Raw genomic sequence first — 22,642 nt, forward strand, 5'->3', positions numbered from 1 at the left:
TAATACTTTGCCATTCATTGGACATGTGGCACAAAGGACAAATCAGGTACAAAATTCTAATTTCACTCTCTAAAATAATATTTTAATCATTTGGACTGAATTTGTAAAGGATTAGTAACCTCAGGGGAGGTCAGTGTAATTGTTCAAACCACAGGGGAGGTTAGTGTAAATGTCAGAAACCTCAGGGGAGATTTCTGAAATTATCCCAAAATTTTAATAACAAAAACTTTGGTTTATGTGATTATAGTAATTTGGTAGTTACAATATGCAGGGTGATTATGAATAGTTATATTGGCAAAATATGATTAAGTGACTAGGGTAAAAATTAATTTTTATAAGGGTAAAATTCAAAACTCAAAAGATGACAAAAAAATATTTACATCATCAACCGCTAATGCTCAAGCATTATATATTGGGATAATTTCAGAAACCTCTCATGAGGTTTCCTACAATTTCACTCGACTCCCTTGAGGTATATATAGTTACGGAGACCACTCTTGGTGTGATCAAAAGATAACAATGCCCTTCATTAATTGTCAACTCATTGAAAAACTCTATCAAATATTAAAGTTCTCTCATCTATTATCAACCAATAATTCAAACTATAGTTTTTCTCATTTAACTATCTATTTTCTTCCCCTTTCATCTATTTTTCTTTCAAACTCGTCTATTTATTATTATCAATCAAATATGTACTGTCACTACTAATAAAATCACCGTACATACCAAACCACCAATACTTACCTATGTTGATATCTATTGCCAATTATCGCTTTTCCATTATTATTAAATAGTTTCCTTGTGCCCATTTTTGTTTCCAATTTTTGATACACATTACCAAATTGAAATTGTCAAATGACAAATTGAGTGCTAATTTCATTGCCAAACTAGATAGAGATGAAGATAGTGGTAGTGATAGACAATAAAAATTAAGGATAGGAAGTGCAATAGGGACTAAATATAGGTTGTACTATCATGGTTGCCATGAAAAAAGTGTTCCTAGAGTATATTTATAACTACATTATGTTTCTTTTTTTGTTTCTATTTATAACTACATTATGTTTCTATTTTTGATATTATTCCCGTAGAGAGAATTTGAGTGATTTTGAACTCTGTGCCAATGGAGTATATTAGATATTGATATTAGTAGTGATGACTTAGATTATTTTGTATTAAAAAGGTGGCAACCATGGAATTGAAATTTAGGAATATTGATGAATAGTGTTGTGTATTAAGTAAATTTTGATATTGATATGAGATTGTAGGTAAGTTTTTGGGTATCTAATGTAGCGTTTATAGTTGATACAATGGTCTACATCAGAAATTTTTAGGTAAAAGAAGAACATTAGACAAAAATAAGTATTTATTTAATGGTGATTTAGATGTTGATGGGGTAGCTAATAGTGATAGCAAGTAAAAATAAAATGAAATAGAGAATGCGAATCATTTTTTTTCCTTTCCATTTTTTGTTGTGAATTATAACTCAAGGGTATTATAGAAATTTTGAGAAAAAGTATAGCCTTTTGGGCCTAGAATGTTACTTAAATAGTGAAAATAAGGGAGGGAGGTGTAATTTTTAGAACTTGAGGGGAGCGTTTTGCAATTGTTAAAAACCTCAGGGAGGTATGTGAAATTAACCCTTATATATTGTATAGATGATGAATAATAATAATAAACAATATGAGAGGAGAAATTAACCTAAATCACAACTAGATGCTCTTTGATTACATAAATAGCCTATCCCATGTCAAAAGTTCACATAGAGAACCTTAGAAAAAGGGAAGTAAGAGAAATATAAACCAAGCAAAAAATGCTACCACTATATTTTACAGATCCATGATTGAAGAGAGCCGGAGACCCTAGTGTTAAACCAAAAAACCTACTGATTAACTAACTACCTACAGAGTAAAGTGCTACACAAAAAATATTAGTGATCATGGAACAGGATATGACTTGTTGTGGCACATGCACTTATAAGCCATGGGACATGTCTCAGCCTCCTCAAGTGAAGCACAAACAAAGCTAACCATAACCAATCTACAGGGGTTACAGGATCCACAAGCATGTGAACAATCAGGTAAACTTGATCCAGCAATTTGCAGGGTGTCAGCTCTCTTGTGCATCATTGGCCTTCTATCCCAGTACTTTTGTGTTGTCACAAATCCTACAGCTTTTCTGCTAGCCACTGTTGCATGGTGGTGCCCATGACCTGTAATTGAGACACAAAACTCAGCACCATTAGCAGAATACCACCATAAAACTGCTACTACCAATCATTAATTGTATGAAGAACTAAGGTATTGAAAATTAGCTGACAAAATTTGTCCCTAAACTAAATTGGCTCTAGCATGCTCCTGCACTCGCGCTTACACACATACAGATTTGTATAAATTTATAAAAATAAATAATCGACAAAACTTACGTGAACGTAGCTTTCCAATATGCCTAGCATGGAGGGAAAAAGGAAACAAGAGGAAGATAAGAAGCATTGCAGCCATGCAGCTGGCTGAAGAACCATTCATTTTTTTCTTTCTTTTTTGTTTTTAGACTCTTATTAAATTGATTGTGCTTGGTTTTCTTGGTACTTGATGAGGAAAGTTATGGAACTTGGTTGGAAGAAAAGAGGAGGAGTGCCGGAAGATTTAAAGGGGGTAGAAGAAGAAAGGTGGTATTGAAGCAAGTCACAGGCAAAAGTGCGGGCTTAAGGAGAGAAATGCAAAAACTCACATGAAGAGAACGGGGTGCACAAGAAAGGGAGAGGATTGCACTATATACAGAGGGCTTGAAGCCTGTGAACTAAATTTGCATTTTGCTAATTCACACTTTTGGGCAGTGATGCTAATAATGAACAAGAATTTCTACTCATGCTATTACGTGAGAATTTTTAATGCATATGTGTCTAGTGAATTTTCACGAACTCAAAATCTGAGAGTCTCAAGTAAATGTTGAAAAGTTAAATTTTTACCTGTATAGGGTCTAATTATGTGACTGCCATTACTGTTACACTGTCTACTGTGTTACGTCTCATGAACGTGGGACCTTTTCATTATATTTAGTAGTGTTTCGTTCCCAAAAAAAAAAAAAGAAGCTCAGAAAGCTCTTTCATGGCATGTGAAATATTTATTATGGAAATTTTGCAATTAATAGACTCATTAATTCATCTAGGGGAACTTGAACTTGAAGCAGGAATGCAAGATCTTCTTCTTGTTGGTGTATTTATGTCCTTTTGTCTGGCGGGCTTTCTTCTGGTTTTAAATTTTCTTGTGCCTTTATGTTCTGGACAAGAAAGTGAAAACTCAGTGGAAAACTGAGTGGTAGCAGTAATGTTGCACTGTGGTCTGTGGATCTGGGACAATATTTTTGAGCAATTAAGTCATACCCTTTGTTTCTTTGTCACCATGCCCCAATCTCCATATCCTTCGCTTCTCCATAGAAGGGCAAAGGAGTATGAAATGAAAGCAAAGAAATAAGAAGAAAACATCAAAGGCCAAGCTTCAAGGCTTATTTTCAATGCCCATTGCGAACACAAATCCGCTCAGTTTATAAGAACATGTTACTTCCTTACAAAAGGTCATGTGTTCGAATCTCACTGTCGATGTGAGAACTATATCAGTAAACTATCTATAAAAATCCTTATAAGCGACTTATGGTCTCGAGAACATGCTCTGACCCGTAGTGGTGGCCAGACCTGAACCTACCTAAACTTTTTCTGACCCAAAAAAAAAAAAGAAATCTTGAATGCTCATTGATACAATTGAAAGACAATTGTTGTAAACTACATTATTTATTTATTTATTGTTGAGTTATGGCTGAATGTTTTCATGAGCAATTGTGTTTGTGGCTTTAGACTTGTTGGACTTTTATTTTAGGGAAGGGCTTGGAAGAATATTAATTCATCGCTTTGACGCATATATCAGGGCCCAATGTCTGTTCTTTATTGACATCAAGTTTATAAGATATGGGCTTTTGAGTTTTGCCTTCTGGACAAGAAACAGGCCCTAGTTGTTAACAAAAAGAATCCAATGGGCGTTAGTTTAAACTGAAGCCCTCCAGGCTGACTTCGGTGGGCCTATTGTGGTTAGTCCAGATTAATTTTTTTTTTTGAGGGTAGTCTAGATTAACTTAATTTCGATAACATCTTTTATTTGTTTTAATCTTCTTTTCTAATCGCTTTAATTTGTTTTTCATGTTTGATGTTCTTTTAGATTATTATAACTGGAAGGGATTATTGAAGACAAGAAAATCTGTTTGATGATATTAAGTGTTAATTTTTTTTAAAAAAAAAATTAGATGTCTTAACGAGTGATATGGAGAACTCTGTCAAAAGCGTGTGAGCAATATTAGATGAAGAATTCCATCGACATTGATTTATACTCATTTTGATACAACATGAGTAATTTTTTTTTTAACAAATTCAATGAAATAAAAATCCTACGTATCCTCCTTTTTGGTAACTTACTAAAAGGATGTTCTGTCTTAAGTCTAGGAAGCAGCATCACATCACATGGAGATAACTTAATGCCTATTTGGAACTTGATATTCAGTGATAAAAAAAAATAAAGGAAATTTCAAATATGATTCCATTTTGTTCTTTTAAATAAAACAAGAACCAAAAAAGGATCATAGAAAAATGAAAATAGATAACAACAATCTTTTGCACTAATTAAGCTTCAATGCTCCTGAGTTTCAACCACAATTAAAGTATCATTCTTAGGCTGTGTAAATATAACAATCGGTTTGGCTAGCGGATGCCTAAATGGAGGGCGCTCGTTTTGAGGGTTTCAAGTGTTTTGAAAAAGTAATGCTAGTTTGGAAAGAGCTTATTTAAATACATTAAGTACAACAATTATGATTGGACAAGATAGAAAAATCTTATAACTATCATAGGAAACCTAGTGGTCTAAATCCTTTGTCTCCACAAAATTCAGATCCACACATCAAGACCTTATCTAAGCAAAGAGGATAAGCATTTCCAGGAAATTGTTCCTTCCAAGGAAATGAATCTGCCAAACATCACATATGTCAAGAGATTGCTTCAATTGACATTGACTACAGCTTCTAGACAAAAGAAACAGGTTTAATATTAATGCTAGTCAAAGGTCAAATTTTGGCCATCTTTGAATATCTTCGTATTCATTTAGTCACGTTTGCCTCTTATGCTGGCACTTACGTATTTGTCCATTTCTTAGCGAGGTTGGTATATTATACATGATTAACTTACCAAAAACTGCCTTCCCATTATGCAAACCGCATATGGTTGAATAATTGACCTTCCTATTCACACATTCTCACATAATTCCATGGCTAAAATTTAATTTGGCCGCCATGAATGGAAACAAATACTACCATGGTCAAAATTTTGCATTTTATACACATTTAAGTTTTAGCCTGATTTCATTGATTAATACGCAAAGCTGCATGTCTATTCTTCATATGTAAGCTAGTAGAGTTTCATTTGTACATGACTAGATGTTATAATTCTGTACATAGCTAGCAAGCCAAGCCAAGCCAAGCAAGGCCAGCCTGCCATGGATACAGCACTGGTGAGGAGCACCACTTTGCGGTTGAGCCACCGTCGCCGCGCCCACGGCTACGAGCCCTTGAATCAAGCTAGTGATCATGCTTGGAGAAGAAAGGATGGTGATCATGGTAGCCAGAGAACATTTTCTAGGCCAAGGAGGAGTGACAAGGAGCAGTATAGCCCTTATAGCATGGCGGATTCTTTTGGCCAGAGAGCATTTCCTATGCCAAGGAGTCAAAAGCAGCAGCACAGGCAGAGTCCTGTGATGATGAACTATTCTTTTAGTTATAGACGTAAAAGGGCTAGGCAAAGGCAGATTTTTCTCCGAACATACAAGTTGGGATCCATGGATTCTTCACGCGAATCTGGGGTGCGGAAGCTGAAGAAGTTTGTAGTCAAGGTGAAAACGGTTGTAGTTTCGGTATTGTCGTTCATGCGAGCTGATACTCTGAAATCTTGCAATTCTGGATCGGCCATTTGTGCATCCTCTCCTTCAAGAATTGCAAGGTTATGTTGAAGTTTCATTAATCAACTATTTATTTGGGTGAAAAGACAGAGATGTCCAATTCTCTTTTCCTGTTCATTTTCAAAATTTGCAAGTCAGTTTAGAAGTCCTTTTCCTTTTTTTTTTTGGTTGCTTTTCTTTGTATTTTTAAGGTTTTTAGGACATAAGGCCTCAATATGCTTTGGTCTAGTAATGTAGTTCTATTTCCTGTTGGATGGCATGTTGAATCATATTTGGGAAATTGCTTTTGAATCTCCAATTTGGTAGGTTAAGATAAGGAGTAGTAGTCAGAAGAAAAGGTTTAAAAAAAAAATGTTATGGGCTGTAGACCGAATGTTTGTCTTTGACAAGAATATATATCAGGAAGAATAAATTCAAAAGAAACCCTGTAATTGATCAGTATTCCCATCTCCTGTTGCATGGATTTAGAGAAGACCTTGTGATGAAAATGCTAAAAAAAAAAATAATGGCTGGATAAGCAAAATCATCATTTCTTGCAGATTTGGTCAAGATCATCTGAGGAATTTATGAATGAGTAAAGTTTAACTAATAAGAGGCAGCGCAAGAAATGCCAAATGTTGTTGATCAATCTCTCTAAAAATAGCCAAACTAATGTAACATAGTGCATTGATCTCGGGTTATCCGTCTTCATGTCTTCTTTTGGACATTAAGGGGTCTAGACAAAAGCATGAGAGGAAAAACAAGAGCCTTTCTTTCTCTCAGTGCTTTTGGTGGTTCTCCGAATTTGATGGATTTGGCTCCAAGAAGTCTACACTCTGCCTGGTTGATGCCATATCATCCTCCACAATGAATGCACCTCCACCACCGCCTGCCTATGTCATGTTGGACGGTCAGGGGATGAAAAAAGGCAACTACGGCCCGCCTCCTTCTGGTCGCCGAAATGTACCCCGGTATAACTCCGACTACTACCCAAAAAAATCAGGTGGAAGTAGTTGCCTGAGGTGCATTTGCTGTTGCTATTGCATTCTCTTCCTCCTGATCTTCGTCGTCTCCGTCCTGGCTTTCTATTTCTACACTGTTTACGAACCTAAGGTGCCTTCCTACAAAGTTCAAAGCCTGGATGTCAAATCCTTTGATCTCCTGCCTGATTTCAGCCTCAACACTGTGTTTTTGGTAACTGTGGAAGCCGACAACATGAACAAAGCCATTGGTTTCACATATGGTCAGGGAAGCTCAGTCCTTGTGGAATACACAGATTCTAGACTTTGCTCGGGATCACTGCCAAATTTTCATCAGGGCCCTCATAATACAACTTTGATCCAAATTGAGTTGAAAGGAAGGAGTGAATTTGGAACAGGTCTTCAACAGGCTCTTCAAGATAGCAAAGAAAAAGGAAGGATTCCATTGCTGGTGCGGATTCAAGTTCCTGTGAGTGTTGTTGTGGGGGAAATTTCCTCCAGGCAATTTCACGTTTTCGTTAATTGTACTTTGGTGGTGGATAATCTAGCTCCGGGCAAGAAAATTGCGATCTTATCAAGCAAATACAATTTTGACCTCACATTATGAGATCTAAGTAAAATGCTTGGTATCATATGGATGATCCTATGTAGTTCTAGAGGTCAAGCACCTTGTTTTCTTGTTTTAGGAAGAGGTTTCAATTCTAACTGCTCCACCCTTTTCTTGTTTCCTGTAACCCTTACCTTCTTAGAAATTCATGAAAACAAATATGTATGTATACATCTATGCTGGGGCAGCTAATCTTTCTTCTCAAGGAATGTTGGTGGTTGATTAAGAGTTAGTGATTCTTCTCAACAAGAATGTTGGTGGTTGATTAAGAGTTAGTGATTAAGGATCCTCCAGGGCCACTATTCTTGATTTTGTAAATTAAGTATTTACACGAGAGAACAAAAACAACTTCTTTGATTGCTACTTGTAACATGTCATCTCTCAAGAGTGTTATATATAAATATATATATATATATATATATATTTATTTATTTATTTATAGAGAAAAAGTATGCTTTGATCTCCGTCAAAACTGTAGTTCATTTTTGACTTCCAGCTCAGGTTAATAACAGAAAAAAAATTGTTTGATATTCTTCTTTGTAATTTATGCATGATAAAATAAAGAAATGTTATTGATACTCGTTCATCAAATGGCAAAATTAACCAAATTTTTAAAAGAAGTCCAGTGGTGATTTTCATGAACAAATGCGGGTTTAATTTCTTCAAAAACACAATAATGATATGATGCTGATTATATAATGCATTGTGTTATCTTATCTATCTTGCAATTCAAAAGCGACCAATAGGGAACTTGACTTGAGCCAGTGTATTTGTTCTCATTTGCTTTGGATTTTACAAAAGCTGATTATTCAAAGCGTCTATAGGGTATAATTAAGAGAAGCAAAAGCTACTCTTTGATGGATTTTAAATTTTAAATTTTTTTTTACCTATTACAGAATCTATATTCTAAAGACAAAAGCAAACCAAAGGGTCCGAGAGAAATGAGATCCTGATTGAAACCCTTTATGAATTGCTCATTAACTCCCCCAACCACCCCAAGAAATGGCAGCTTTGTCTGAGAGAAATGGCAGATTAGAGGCGTGATAATCTATTTTGTTTTACAGGAAATCCACGTGAATTAAAACATGAAAATTTCAAAGAGTGTCACAATTTTCCTCAGTGAGATGAAACTCTACATACATCGAAACAAGAATTACTGACGTAGAATTGAACATACAAGGGAGAGATTTTATCAGGGAAGTTTTTTTTTTTTTTTTTCCCTCCTCAAAAGCCTCTTTTCTAGTAGTACTTTTGTCACGTCCAAGGGCTTATAGACTAGAAGATTGTAGTATGGAGCCAATCACGTAGGTGTAGACAATTGTTAGACTAATGAATGCTGCCTTGATTTCTCTCTTGACGGCTGATCACAGAATTTTATGCGTTGAAAACAAGTGGCATAGCTTTTTACCCTTCAACTCCTGAATCGAAGGACGATGGAGTTAGCAGTTATAAATCTTGCAAGAAGCTGCAAAACATTCCATCTTTTTGCCTTCGCTGAAGGCCCTCCAATGGAGGGAGAGGGATTTCTGAGTTCTGATGCATCATGAACAAAATTTCTTCAATTTTCTCTTCCCTCCAATCTCCCTTATATATCCATCAGCATTTAACCAATTCAAGACCAAAGCAGGCATTAGTGATATAAGAACGCAATTTTTTTCTACAGGTTAATATTTCAAAAGGAACTGTTGGTGTTTTGTTTAAGGAGATTTACCGTGTTTTCGAGATTTGGAGGTTCTTGAGAATAGCAAGATAATTGCTTAAAGATCACCGCACCATCATTGAATTCAACATCAGGCTGAAATCAATTATCAGCCATGGCTCGTGGATTATATCCTGCCCCTTCTTCTCTTTTGAGACAAAGTTCTTGTAAACGACAGGTAAAGCACAACGATGATCATCTCAGGGTATATTTGCAGGGTAAAGTTTCAATTGACATTGCATCTGTCAAAGAACAAGTTTATGCCTGGTTTTGTGATCTTGTGTCTGCAATTGGCTCGTGTTCGAAACATTCCCGTTTAGCAACTAGTAGCAGAACGGAAAAGAATGTTTTAGTATATTTCACTAAAAGAACTGCCTAAAGAAAAGGATGATACTAGAAGAACAAACACACGGTCGATCTTGTTTATTGGCAAACTTAACAGATAAAATTTCCCTACATCAATTAACCCTGAAGTTGGATGTTTGAGTAACTTGTATGTTGCCATGTTCCTAATAGGCAAAAGTAAGCATGAACATGTCCAAAGTTAACAAGGAAGCAACAGGCCTGGAAGTAGCCAATTCTCGCGGAGGGATAGGAGGCTTGATGTTGATGTTTGAACTCAGGAAGAAGATAATAACCTTTAGAGACATTCTTCACCTCCCACCTTGTGCTAATGCTACTGCAATTGCTGAGGTACTATGTCTAAATGCAGCTAAATCAGTGAGGTTTACAATTTGGACTTTGACATAAATTTCTCACTTTTACTTCCCTTTCAGTTGGTCGTGCGAACTTTGGAGGATCTTAAGAAGTTGTATCCCAGTATCCTGCCGAATATCGAAGAAAGCAAAGAAGTTTCATTACAGCAGGTTTATTCAATATTAAGTACCTCAGTATAGATATAATACTTCTTGAAAATACATGAATTCACACGATGAAGGATGTTTGTCCAGGAGATGTCCAATCTTTACGAGGCTCTAAAATCAATAGGAGACGTCTGGGACAACAATCGTATGTTAGTTGCAGACTCTGTGCACAGTGCAGATGTTAGCTCAAATGCTACAAACTCGAAGCAACTTGGTAAGTTCTTTTTCTTTATTATTGAACTGTTTCCATGTTTCAGAGTTGATAAATGACTTTTTTAAAGGAAATTTACAGTTTCTGTGCATGCAAGGTGGACGAGTGATTGAAGAGCTTGACAATATGATTAAAACTGCAAGGCAGAATTTTGATGTCAAGCATGAAGATGAGAAAAGCAATAAAGACGTTTTAAGAGAAATGGCTGCAGATATCAAAAACACCTGTTCTTCTCCAGCATCACCCAATTCAGTCCCTCCTGGTCTGAAGAAACCCAGTGCAGTTGCTGATGCTTCTAACCCTCTCCCCACTTTACTTCAGACAGTGGAAAAATGCATCTCCACGGACATATGTCCTGTGGTGTCATTACAAGGCACTGTCCCTGTTAAAGAGGGGAGGAAGAAGGCGGATGAACAAACAGAGAACTTTAGCAAAGCGAAAAGCACCACTGAAGGATCACCAAGAATAGCAACGAATGAAGTCACAAGCAGTCCCAAGTCTGGAATCAATCCTAAGAGCAATTTGAGTGACATGCTTAACGCAAGAAGGCCAAAAGAAGCAAGCCGGTCTTTATCACTCCCATCCATTCCCACATCTCCAGTACCCCTTGCGGCTCCACGTCCACCTCCTCCTCCAACAGTTGGGGTTTCACGGCTAAATGGTACTGCTCCACCTCCACCTCCTCCTCCAGGATTGGGGGTTCGAAAATTCCCAAGCCTGAAGAGATCAAATTCAAAACTGAGGAGATCAAATCATATGGGAAACTTGTATCGAAATCTCAAAAGAAAACTGGAAGGATCAAATGTTACTGATGCAATATCCAATAAGATAAATCGTCGGGTTGGTGGTCTTACCAGCATAAAACAAGGAATGGCTGCAGCCCTTGCTGAAATGACAAAAAGGTACTTTACGGTGGAAATAACTATTCACCATGGACTGTGTTGCAATAGACAAGTAGATATGGCAAATGATGATGCTTCATGGTGCATGATCTCTTTGTTTGGATTTCAGATCAGCATATTTTCATCAGATTGAAGAAGATGTTCACAAGCACTCTGAAATGATCATGAAGCTGGGAGATGACATATGTTCCTTTAAGACAAAAGACATGGCTGAGCTTCAAAAGTTCCGTAGAGATGTAGAGAAACATCTAGAGGAATTGAGTGATGAGACTCAGGTGAGTTATCTCAGATTTTGAGCAGGTTCAGCAAATTCAAAGTTTAGAAGGACATAAAACATGCTTTTGCTTTCACAGGTTTTGGCAAGGTTTGAAGATTTTCCTACAAAGAAGCTGGAATCATTGCGGATAGCCGCTGCATTGCACTCAAAATTGGAAGGAATAGCTTTTACCCTGGAGCATTGGAAAACTGGGCCTCCAGTTGAGATGATGCTCGACAAGGTGGAACGCTATTTCAACAAGGTAAATCTCATGATCTTACGCCTAAATTAACCAATATCAAAGAATGAGATACTGAGAATTATGAACTCTTCAACCAGATTAAAGTAGATATAGAATTATTGGACCGGAGCAAAGATGAAGATTCTAAGCATCTTCGAAGTCATGATATTGATTTTGACTTCAACATATTGATAAGAATCAAGGAACTTATGGTGGATGTTTCCTCAGCCTGCATGGAGTTGGCACTCAAGGTAACTATTCAAGTATTTGCTACCTACCTCTTTTGCATTTTCTTCACCCTTTCTAGCACCCTACAATTACCATGAACTTCTCACCAGGAACGAAGAGAAGCAACTGAAGGAAAACGAAAAGCACTCACGAAACTGCTATGGAGGGCTTTTCAGCTAGCGTTTCGAGTCTATACCTTCGCTGGGGGACAAGATGAGCGAGCTGACAGTTTGACCAAGGAACTAGGTCGAGTACTACATAGTGATGCGTGATAGTAGTGAAGTCATAGAATCCTAAAACAAGTGCAGTAATCTCTGCATATCTCCTATAGGCAAACGACAGCCTAGAACCATTGTTGTAACATCTCCTGTAGTTTTTGAACTGAAGCGCTGGATTCAGGTGCAATGACATGATGTATCTGGAATCCAAAAAAATTGTACTAACTCATTGAGAATTAGTGTGCATACAAGAAAGTTTTGGTTACTAGCAAAAGCAAGCAAAGAGTATAAAGCGTTTTACTAGTGAGCAGTTATCATCTGCTTCTTTCCAACGTCTTAGTTAGTGCTTATCTATCAAACGTAGAAAATATTGTCTACACTTTTGGCTCTAAATATCCTCCTCAATGTTGGCATTCAAGAAATATAGCTCGGCATCATCACCAATGTCCCTCCTCCCTTGTTGTCAATGCAACATTTCAAGAAGATTCTTGTAGATACAAATTGATTAAGGTCTAACAAAGGTTAATGAGATTCAGGGCTCTGAAACAAAACTTCAAATGCCATCCAATTACTAATATACTAGAAATAGACCAGGTTCCAATTTCACGCTGAAGCAATTGAAAGTGAAAGTCCAGAACTTCCAATGGAGAATAGGACGTCCCTCAGGGATATAGTGCATGACAAAACCATGACAAGCAAATTAAGAAACAGATTGAGTATATTTATTCTTCTCTATAAGAGGTAAATCATTGCAAGTGCACAATTCAGACTTGCTAATTACACATCCTTATGATTTTACCAAAGAAGCCCAACTGGGGAGAAAAAAAAAAGATTCGATTTTTCTTTTCCCAACAAATCTCTGCTGCTTTTGACCTTTTCTTCTTTTCCTTCCTTATTGGGTTTGACCTAGAAAGGTAAGTAATGTATAAACTAGCTACTACTTGCACAATACATGAAACAAGTGACATATAGGTATATAAATTATCTAGAATTGATTATTATAGTTATCCTTTTTTATAGGTAAATAAAAAAGGCTATCTGTCACAATATAGAAAAAGTAATCGGTCGAATGTAACACTTGATACTAATAAATAAATACATGATAATGCATAAGTAAATTATAAGGCAAATTCTCAAGTGTCGATGAGAGCAGCACTCAGCATATTCCAACTAGTACTAAAAGCCAAGACATGAACATTAGAAGTGTAAAATTGGTGCCCATCTCTAATAATATTAGTTTCCTTATGTAATTACTTGCATAGTGAGTGATGATTGTTGTTGTTGTTGGTGGTGTGTGTGTGTGTATATATACATTTGGTATTAATATAGGGATGTAATTGAGTTGAGTTAAGCTCGAATATCGTCATACTTGATCTCGACTCAACCATCAAAAAGGATACTCTAACTCGAACAAGTGGCATTACTTACAGAACTCGAGTTCGATTCACGTGGGGGTTGAGTCAATGTGAGTCTTATCGAATTCGAGTTATGAAGATTTGGGAATTTCATTTTTTTTTGGACAATTTTTGAGCGAAAAGACATTATCGTCCTTCAAAAAATTTCACATGACCTGAAATATTTTGTAAATTCAACCACTCTTATGGGCACAAGAGTAATTTCATAATAATAATAATATATTAAAGAATTAAAATTAAAAAACTCGATCAGGCTTGAAACCTTGGAGTCTTGCTACTAAGTACTCGATCTCGACTTTCTAGGCCTATCGAGCTATTCAAACTCGAATCCGAATCGAGTTTTTGACCAATCTACTCGTGACTAGTTGGGTTCGATTACAGCCCTACATTAATAGAGCTATTTATGCAATGTTTTGCCTGGTATACAGATTATATTCTCCCATACTTATGTGCCAGTAGTAAAGTTCCCTGACATTCAGTACATGGGGCACAATTATGAAGAGTAGTTTGTGGTGCCTAGCTTTCAGCATCATGCGCTGCCAAGAAACCCCAATCCCCAGTACTGCACGTTTCCACGTTTCCAAGCCATGGAATCAGTTGGCCACCAACCCCCCCTCTACTGCCCATTAGTGATTCCGGCTAAGTGAATTTGATAACCTGTTTCATTGACTCTCTGTTCTCTAACAATCCAATTTGCAGCTACAACTTCAACATGTTGTTTGACTCAAAAAAAAAAAAAAAGAAAGAGGTACAACATATTTCGGACGAGAAATATGAAGAGGAATTGTCAGTGCGTGCATTTTAAGGTTGCTGCGCAAAAATGGTCTGCACAGAGGAACCCATGATAGCCTGATTATCATGCGGCCACAAGTTCTGACTAATTTTTCTTCTGATTTCATTTGGTAGTTTAGCTAATTATAACCTCCTTTAGATGTCTAATTGCTATAATCACACCCTTCTTCTTCTTTTTTTTTTTTCCTGATTTATGAAGTATGATCCATTTTTCTCGAATTAATCTTACCACAAATTTTTATTTTCAATGAGGGATGACTTTATGGAGTCAAATTTAGCGAGGGTAATTACTAATTATTGAAAGGGGATAGGAGACAACTAATTAACTATAACTCGACAAACCTCAAGACAAGTTCCAGAAATGCTTTGTCGCAGTTTATGTTCTTTGTTGCTTAAATAGGGTGGGTAAGAATATACAAGTTCTAGAATGGCGCGGCTAGTGTTGACGCTCCGGAACGTAGAGGTTCTGCGTTCTAATCTGTCCTCTCTCCACTTCTTAAATTCCACCCCTCTTTTGTTTAAAAAAAAAAAAAAGAAAGAAAAAATTTCTTGCAACTCCATGATTCTAATTTAGAAAACTACCAGAATCTAATTCCTTTGAGAGAAATATTTGTGGATGGACATATGTGAAAAAGAAAGTAAGATGTTGAAGTTAAGAGGCATGACTGATACTTAATGGTGATTGACAGGGATGGGCTTGCTCAAATTGTTAATTTGAAAGCAGCCTCAATTATATTGCTCCAGTGGGATAGGGCAAAGGGTACTTTTCCCTTTGCTTCAACAAATAATACTTGTTATTATTGGTCGGAATAAAGTTGTCGAGAAAAGTTGAACTATGTATATGACTTCCTTGAAGAGTAAGATATTCCACAAAACTAATTGAAACACTAGAGGTGAGAAATTCTGCAGCATTTATTCTCACAAAAGTAATTAGCACTACTCAACTTTTAAAGAAAAACAAAAAAAGTATACATTGTGGGCCTGTCTTCGCATTCAAGGGCTCAAAAAGCATAGAATTATCAACTGAAAAGTAGTACAATCATACTCAAAATCAAGTTTATAAGTTCATGAATTGCCCCCTTTCTTCTCAAGGGAAAAAACGAATTCAACAATAATATGGTAACATAAAACAAAAAGAAAAACAGAACAAGGAAAGTCCTAGCGTATCTCAAATTCTGATCACTGTTCCAAACACTTACACTGTAGTGGAGCAGTTTCCAAGGAGGAGTTGAGACGACTATCCTACCACCTTGAGTCTCAAAAGTCCTAGCTTATATCGAGTTTCAACCCCACTACTTCTTCTTTTCCACTTCCGAAATAACTGCCTCATGAAGATCGAATTCAACTGTCTTAAGGAGTAGCAGTAGTTCAGTTCATCCTAATCATGATCATATATTAGCTCCTGTCTAAACTCTTGTCCGTTCTTTATTCGGCTTTAGGCAGCTGGCAGATTAATAAGCCATCTTCTTCGTATCTTCCCTCAGCCCTTTTGTGCTTCAAATTCACCAACTGTGAATTAGTTGTAATCGGTCTCAGCTGCTGCTTCATCTTTTCTAACCGGCATCAACCAAAACAGGCTTATTTGGACGTCTAATCAAACATGTTTGATATTCTTTTCGGATGGAGAAAAGCCTCTAAGTGGTACTACTACACTAGTATTAATCAATAGTTTTTGCTAATTCAGGATGAGTTTCTTTTTTTTAGTGTAGTATTCGTTACTGGTGTTTGTTATGTATGATCATGACTAAGACGGAGTTCTTGATGGTTCTTTTGCAGCAAGAAATTGATCAGAAGGGTTCAGTGCCGTCTCAAAATTCTCAAGAACAAGCGATGTACTAGTGTGAGGCAGTCGAGGGAGGATTTGGCTAAGCTTCTCAAACCTGACCGTGCCCAAACTGCCTTTGATAATTATAGGGTATGATCACCCTTGCCTATCCACCAAAATCAATCTCTGAAAAAAAAATCATCGTTATGGCTTGTTGATCTTGATTTCTCTGCCTTATGTGATCGCCCCTGTTCTAGTGATCATGGTATGATTAATTATGTGAAGAGTTAATCTGATTGAGTTAAAACAGATGAACAATATTTTCCCTCCACGGTTAGCCTGCTCGGCTCTGTTGGGAGAGATTTATTGAACTTACTTGGTGGTCATAATGCTGTTATAGTTGCAAGCAAGGATCTTTTCTGCAGGATACATAAAGCAAATTAGTTCAGTTTTTGTTTCACCACATAATTATGAAGTCAAATTTGAACAAAATTTATATCAAGTAATAGAGAAAAGCATTGTATTCAACAGTTCAAGCCTAGGCTTCAACCTTGTGTCTCTGTTCGCTGAGTTTAAGGATCAGCTTCATGAGTTATTAGGTGCTTTTTCATTAAATTCCAGGCAAAGATGCATGAATAAACCTAAGAACGGATCTTCCCATTTTCATTTTCTTTATTAACAAATTTTCAGGTAGAGCAGCTGTTCAAAGATGAATGTTGGGTGGCAGTGTATGATCTGCTGGACCAATTCTGTGAATTTATTATCCTTAACTTATCTTACATCCGGAGAAACAGGTATGTTCATAAGCAATTACAAGATTTGTTCTGTAAATTCATGTCTTCTTGTATATTTTGGACCTGGCATTCAAGCTGAAGTAGGAGACAGCAAATGCGTGATGCTTACTTTCCATGGGTTCAGGGACTGTCCTAATGATATCAATGAAGCAGTGTCAAGTCTTATATTTGTATCAGCAAGATCTGGCGATCTACCAGAGCTTCTATCGATCAGGAAGCTTTTTGGAGAATGGTATGGTCAGAGATTGGCAACTTCTGCCCTTGAATTACTTCCTGGAAATCTTGTGAATCGTCAGGTTTGCCCTTGAATTACTTCAGATATAAATCCGTATGGTTCATTTATTTCTGCTACCATGTTGTTTATGGATTTAATGTGCGGGACATAACATTCATGTCTCTGAATGCAGATCGCAGAGAAATTAAGCATAAAATCAGTACCAGATGATGTGAAGATCAGCCTGGTGAAAGACATATTAGGAAGTTCCCTTCAGTCAGGTCCTTTGTTGCTCGAGTACAGTTCTGAAAAGCAACAGAAATTGGTATGTTGTTTTCACAGTGCTATAGCACTGATGTTCTCTTGGGTGTATTACCAATTTTCAGTATGTAACTTGTGTTATCTCATTAATTGAAGGCGAATGAAAGCAGTGGTGATCCATTTCCCAGTGCTGAAACCATCCGTGAGCAAAATGAAGGACACAATTTACAGATGTCTAATGCAACAGAGGAAGGGAAGATTGTATATGTCGATTTCTCATCAGTAAAAAAATCTATAAAAGACCTATCTCCCTCTTTGGTGAGCTCTATGACTACGTTCCCTTCCACCTATTCTGTAGTATTGCAGCAGACTCTGCTAAAAACAGTGGATTCCACTGTCCATAAGAAAGACCTGAGACTAGTCAGTTCAGCAAGGAAAATTAGCCCGTGTGCATTTGAAATGTCTAGTTTTCAACAGTTGGAAGGGGCAATAGTGGTCCATGATTCTGCTGTGGGACAAGAGGAGCGGAGTGCAGTAGTAGAATCTTCTTCTGTAGGACAATTGCCCAAGGAGATGATATATCTTGATGACATTCAGGAAATCCAGTCACCTTTGAGCAAAGAGGGCAACTTACAGGATCAAAGACTGTTCAAGTTCAAACAATCTGCTCTCCCCGTTACAGGAATAACACAGAATCCAGATGATGAAGCTCCGGATCAAGAGCAATATGATTCTGACAATGAGAGAGCAGCATCAAGAAGCTTCAGACAGAGCAGGAACATTGGTTCTGGTAAAAGACAGAGGTGGAGGTCAGTTTCAGGAGATGCTACCAGCATGAATGACATTGAATGTGCAATCTACTACGGTGAATCATACGGCCGTTCGCCAAATTATTACCAGAAATCCCGTGATAAGAAAAAGGATCAGAAGAAGGTTCCAATCAAGCGGCAGCAAAAAGTATACCATGCACAAGAAATCCCAATGCATTCTCCCTTCATCAAAGTCAAAAGTGGCTTCAATTTCATAGAGTCCACCGATGATCATACCGAATCAGACAGCAGATGCAGCTCCAACAACAAAATGCTCAACAACTGCAGCTTGCAACATCCATGTTATTTCCGCACATGTGACGAGGAAGATGACTGGAATTGTTCACCACAGAAGCCAAAGATTCAGTACGTGCTCTGCCATTGTCACTGCTCTTGCAGTAACAATCCGAAAATCAAAGAGGCCGAAAAAGGGATGCTTCTAAATCAGCCAACAATCAAATCTGAAGATGCAACAAGTCCTCCTTTTGTCATTTCCACCAGCTCAGGAGCAAATAGTCCTTTTACAAGCAAAGAAGGGAAGCCCTCTTACTCGAGAGCAATGACTATGCCCCCTGAAAGGCCTAAAGATGCAGGCATTGACAGCATGCTCCGATCAAATTCATTCCCATTTGAACACCCTGAGTCCTCTTCAAACCGGCATGTTCATCCAAAGCTTCCGGATTATGACGAATTAGCAGCTAAATTTATGGCACTCAAGAAAGCCTATTTGCAGAAGTGAGAAGTACGGTACATATTGATATTGGAGAGAGCCATAATAACAGATGTATATAGTATGTCAAGATTGGACAAGATTTTGCATTCAAATTTCATCAATTCTTTACGTTTGTTGATGTTAAATGTTCTATTAGAGCAAGCCATTGAGACATGTTTCTCGAACGGATTGTAAAAAAGAGCTGTCTGTGCAAAATTTTGTCTTTTCATTTTGTCTTGTTTTTTTAGACTGTAAGCTGCTTCATGCATTGATGGGCCATCGAAAGCCCACTTAAAGCTGTCAATTTGAACCGCTCTCTCTTGGCCCAAATTTATTAGGCTCAAGAAGCGGAGTATTGATGTTGAGGTCCATCTTCAAAGACGGGATCATAAAAATATGGGAACAAGTCCAGTTGAGGTTTGGTACAATCTGTACGATTATTGTTCTTCTTTCAGAATTTGGTGTACATTCACATAATTGTATTCATCTGTCAAGTTGAACAAGAATAAAAATATACAGCAACCGGACAACCATATGAAAACCTCAACTATACTTGAACCAAACCCATGAAAAAGTGTGTGAAAACTATTGGGGCAATTTTTGGCTGTGCAAAACTTGAAGGTACAAAGTTCAAATTCGTCTACCCCATCGGCACCAACCTCTTCCCCTCTCCTGTTCTCCGGTCAAACCCTTGCCCCAAAAAATAATGGCTGAAAGGATCCGATGTTACCAATCTAAACTTCAGTTTTCTTTAAAAAAAATTGAAGGAAAATAGTTCAAAACGTCCCTCACATTTTATTAAATGAATTTTTTTTATTCTTCACTTTTAAAAAAGTAAATTTACGTCTCTTAAAAAATAAGTCGGTAAAATTTGGTTCGAATTTAGATTTTCAACTACTTTTTATTTTGGATCTATCACACGAACTACATATGGTCATTTTTTAGGGGCAAAAAAGTTAGGTCTCATTTATAGTTGAATAAATTACTTGATTCATATTCATTTTTGCTCGTAAAAAAGTAGAATTTAATCTTAACTATATGTTTTATCCCTAAAAAGGAGCAATTTGACCTAATTCATATTTATTTTTGACACTACAAAAATGAAATCTAACCTTTTTGTACATAAAAAAATGACTACATATAGATCACGTAGTTATTTCAGGCCAAAAAGTGGCTGGAGACTCAAGATAGGATCAAATTTTGCTAACTTGGATTTGTTAGAAAGTAAAGTTAACATTTTAAAAGTGAAAAACAAAAAAAAAAATCATTTGACAAAATGTAAGGAACGTTTTGAATTATTTTCCCAAAAATTAAAGGCATAATTTGTTTTTTCACTCCCTGCCAAAATGTTCAAGGCTCCATCCCAAATGAGTTGCACATTTTCGCGTGTGGAGTTTAAGTAAGATTAGCTAACCCTAAAATGTTTGGAATTGTAAGGTTTAAAGTGTGAGGCGAAGGGTCAAACTATCAAAAACAAGCCAGGGTTGCCTTTGTTTGATTGGATTTACAAAACAGACCTAATTTGGAAATTGAAACTTATTAAGAACATCAATTTGTTTATTACTTGATTGGCCTTGTTCCAATGGAAGATGTGGTACTTTTCATATGTCTAATGATTATCAACAATACAATTCCATCCAATCTAATATTATGAAAAGGGAATAAATTTAACTTTTGGGCTTTTAAAAAATTCAGATCTAATCCAAGAATATGAGTGATATATTTGGTCTATTCTCAACACATCTATGCGTGTTCTAGCGTCGATGGGGTCTTTAATGATTTGTGGCACAAAAAGAGCTGATAAATGGGTATACTTTTTGGTTCTATTTTCTCTATTACCGCTATCAATGTTTGTCCTCTCAAGCCCGTTTAAGAAAGTTGTCGCATAATTGATAGAGCATTATTTGCCAAAAGCACAAGAAAAGAAAAAAAAAAAAAAAAAACCCCCATTGGATCACTTGTCAAAGAAACATAAGAATTTTCTATATACTTATGAATGCCAAGCAAGTGACACATTAAATTACTAGGAAAAAGAGAAATGTTTCAAGGTAATTTAAATCTTACCCTTGTTGTTGTAGTAGTAAACTTTTGAGGCCATGCAAATTAGACAAATCTTTAGAAAGGTACTCATTGGTTATTTATTCATTTATTTATTGAATTAATCTTTTCTACACTGACTGTGTATACACTATCAACGTTGGATGAACGATAACTATGCAAAATTTGAATTTGAAATTTAACTTTTTCACACATGTCATGAATCTAACGATGATAGTATATACACTGTCAGGGGAAAAATTTACTCTTATTTATTTCTAGATTTTTTTGGAAAGAGTAGTCATTGGATAAACTAGCAATAGCTTAACTTTTAAGTTTCCATAATTGATTGTATGATGGATAGGCATGAATAAAGATTAGGAATCTAAGATCAACTATCTGGATTCCAATCGATATTAATTTGCCGGTTAATGAGTCATTACTTTTTTTTTCTTATCCAAAATTAATAGTGCATATGATGCTATCTGCTAAGATAAGAATAAATGTAGTGACATAAATTTGACAAAGATTTCCACAATCTCTATCTACGAGCCTTCTTATTAATTACCAATGCATGTACAAGTCATAATTAGTTCCATCTGTCGTACCTGTGTCATCCTTGATGTGCCATCCAAGCAATGTAAAACTTTTTTAAAAAAAAATCTAGAAAACATATCAAATGAAAAAAATAAAGACAAAAAAGTTTAAACTAAGGATTAATCTTTTCTACATTGATAATATATATACTATCAGTGATGGATGGATGAACGATAACTATACAAAATTTAAATATAAAACTCAATTTTTACACATATGTCATGAATTCCACTGTGATAATGTATACGCTGTTAGTGTATATTTACTCTTAAATTAATACGAACAAAGTTTTCCTCCGGAGACTTCTATGACAAAATCCCACATATAAAGACAAATTATAATATGTAATTGAAATTAATTTTTTACTTCCTTTTCTTTTGGTAAGATAAATTATAATACGTAATCGAAATTAATTTTTTATTTCCTTTTTCTTGCTTGATGGTTACTATGTCGTTTGCACATTCGCAAAAGTTAAAAAAAATTTTCGAATTGTCTGCGCTTGTAAAACTCGATAAGAAGATGTTCTACTCGAAAATGACTTGAAAATTTTTTAAGGGCTTTTATAACCTAGGAAAAGTCCATCCATTAATGTTGCGGCAAGCCGTCCAAAAACGAATTATTGTGTTGTGGGCTTCAGATCATACTACTAGAAAGATATTAAGAGGCTGCTTATCTGCGGGATTTTTTCATTGCATGCTTGGAATAATGATTATGTAGGACAAAGTAGATTTTTGTTGCTGAATATTTTAAAGGGTCAAAAGCAAAGATGTTTTCTTACTTTTTCTCAACAAGGAAATTGATTGGTTGGAAATCAATTTCTTCATCCCAATGTTGACAGACATTCTTCAGAGCTACCGCAGCAATATGGGAATGGCAAAAACTTGTCCTTCCCTCAAGTCACCAACCAAAAGGGAAACTCTATAATTTGCTCCACTAGGAAAAACTTTCATGTTTATATGTTTATTGGGATTGAGGGATTCTATTTTTCATGATTTTTTATGAAAAAATTATTGTAACGATTTGATGTATGTGAGAAAAAAAGATAATAAAGAAATGTGATCACGAAAAACGTTAA

The 22,642-nt window shown here is 36.2% G+C and overlaps 4 protein-coding genes across 4 annotated transcripts; 3 read left to right on the forward strand and 1 right to left on the reverse strand.

Moving 5' to 3' along the window:
- Positions 1 to 1,693: 1,693 nt before the first annotated feature.
- On the reverse strand, positions 1,694 to 2,727 carry LOC113689007 (protein EPIDERMAL PATTERNING FACTOR 1). Its single transcript, XM_027206834.2, has 2 exons — positions 2,423 to 2,727; positions 1,694 to 2,209 (listed from the first exon to the last, which is right to left on the reverse strand). Exons 1-2 carry the CDS (start codon positions 2,520 to 2,522, stop codon positions 1,935 to 1,937), a joined length of 375 nt encoding a protein of 124 aa, XP_027062635.1. The 5' UTR covers positions 2,523 to 2,727; the 3' UTR covers positions 1,694 to 1,934.
- Positions 2,728 to 5,193: 2,466 nt separating this feature from the next.
- LOC113689831 (NDR1/HIN1-like protein 6) lies at positions 5,194 to 7,916 on the forward strand. The gene has a single exon (XM_072050981.1). The coding sequence runs from the start codon at positions 6,834 to 6,836 to the stop codon at positions 7,551 to 7,553; it is 720 nt and encodes a 239-aa protein (XP_071907082.1). The 5' UTR covers positions 5,194 to 6,833; the 3' UTR covers positions 7,554 to 7,916.
- Positions 7,917 to 8,989: 1,073 nt separating this feature from the next.
- Positions 8,990 to 12,445, forward strand: LOC113688791 (uncharacterized). Its single transcript, XM_027206590.2, has 9 exons — positions 8,990 to 9,430; positions 9,769 to 9,945; positions 10,029 to 10,118; positions 10,203 to 10,329; positions 10,424 to 11,228; positions 11,338 to 11,503; positions 11,582 to 11,746; positions 11,824 to 11,976; positions 12,064 to 12,445. Exons 1-9 carry the CDS (start codon positions 9,368 to 9,370, stop codon positions 12,223 to 12,225), a joined length of 1,908 nt encoding a protein of 635 aa, XP_027062391.1. The 5' UTR covers positions 8,990 to 9,367; the 3' UTR covers positions 12,226 to 12,445.
- Positions 12,446 to 15,477: 3,032 nt separating this feature from the next.
- LOC113689975 (uncharacterized) lies at positions 15,478 to 19,165 on the forward strand. Its single transcript, XM_027207797.2, has 6 exons — positions 15,478 to 16,019; positions 16,155 to 16,293; positions 16,834 to 16,937; positions 17,062 to 17,233; positions 17,345 to 17,476; positions 17,569 to 19,165. Exons 1-6 carry the CDS (start codon positions 15,979 to 15,981, stop codon positions 18,958 to 18,960), a joined length of 1,980 nt encoding a protein of 659 aa, XP_027063598.1. The 5' UTR covers positions 15,478 to 15,978; the 3' UTR covers positions 18,961 to 19,165.
- The last annotated feature ends 3,477 nt before the right edge of the window (positions 19,166 to 22,642 follow it).

Source organism: Coffea arabica, chromosome 5c, assembly GCF_036785885.1.
Source record: "Coffea arabica cultivar ET-39 chromosome 5c, Coffea Arabica ET-39 HiFi, whole genome shotgun sequence".
NCBI classification, from domain to species: domain Eukaryota; kingdom Viridiplantae; phylum Streptophyta; class Magnoliopsida; order Gentianales; family Rubiaceae; genus Coffea; species Coffea arabica.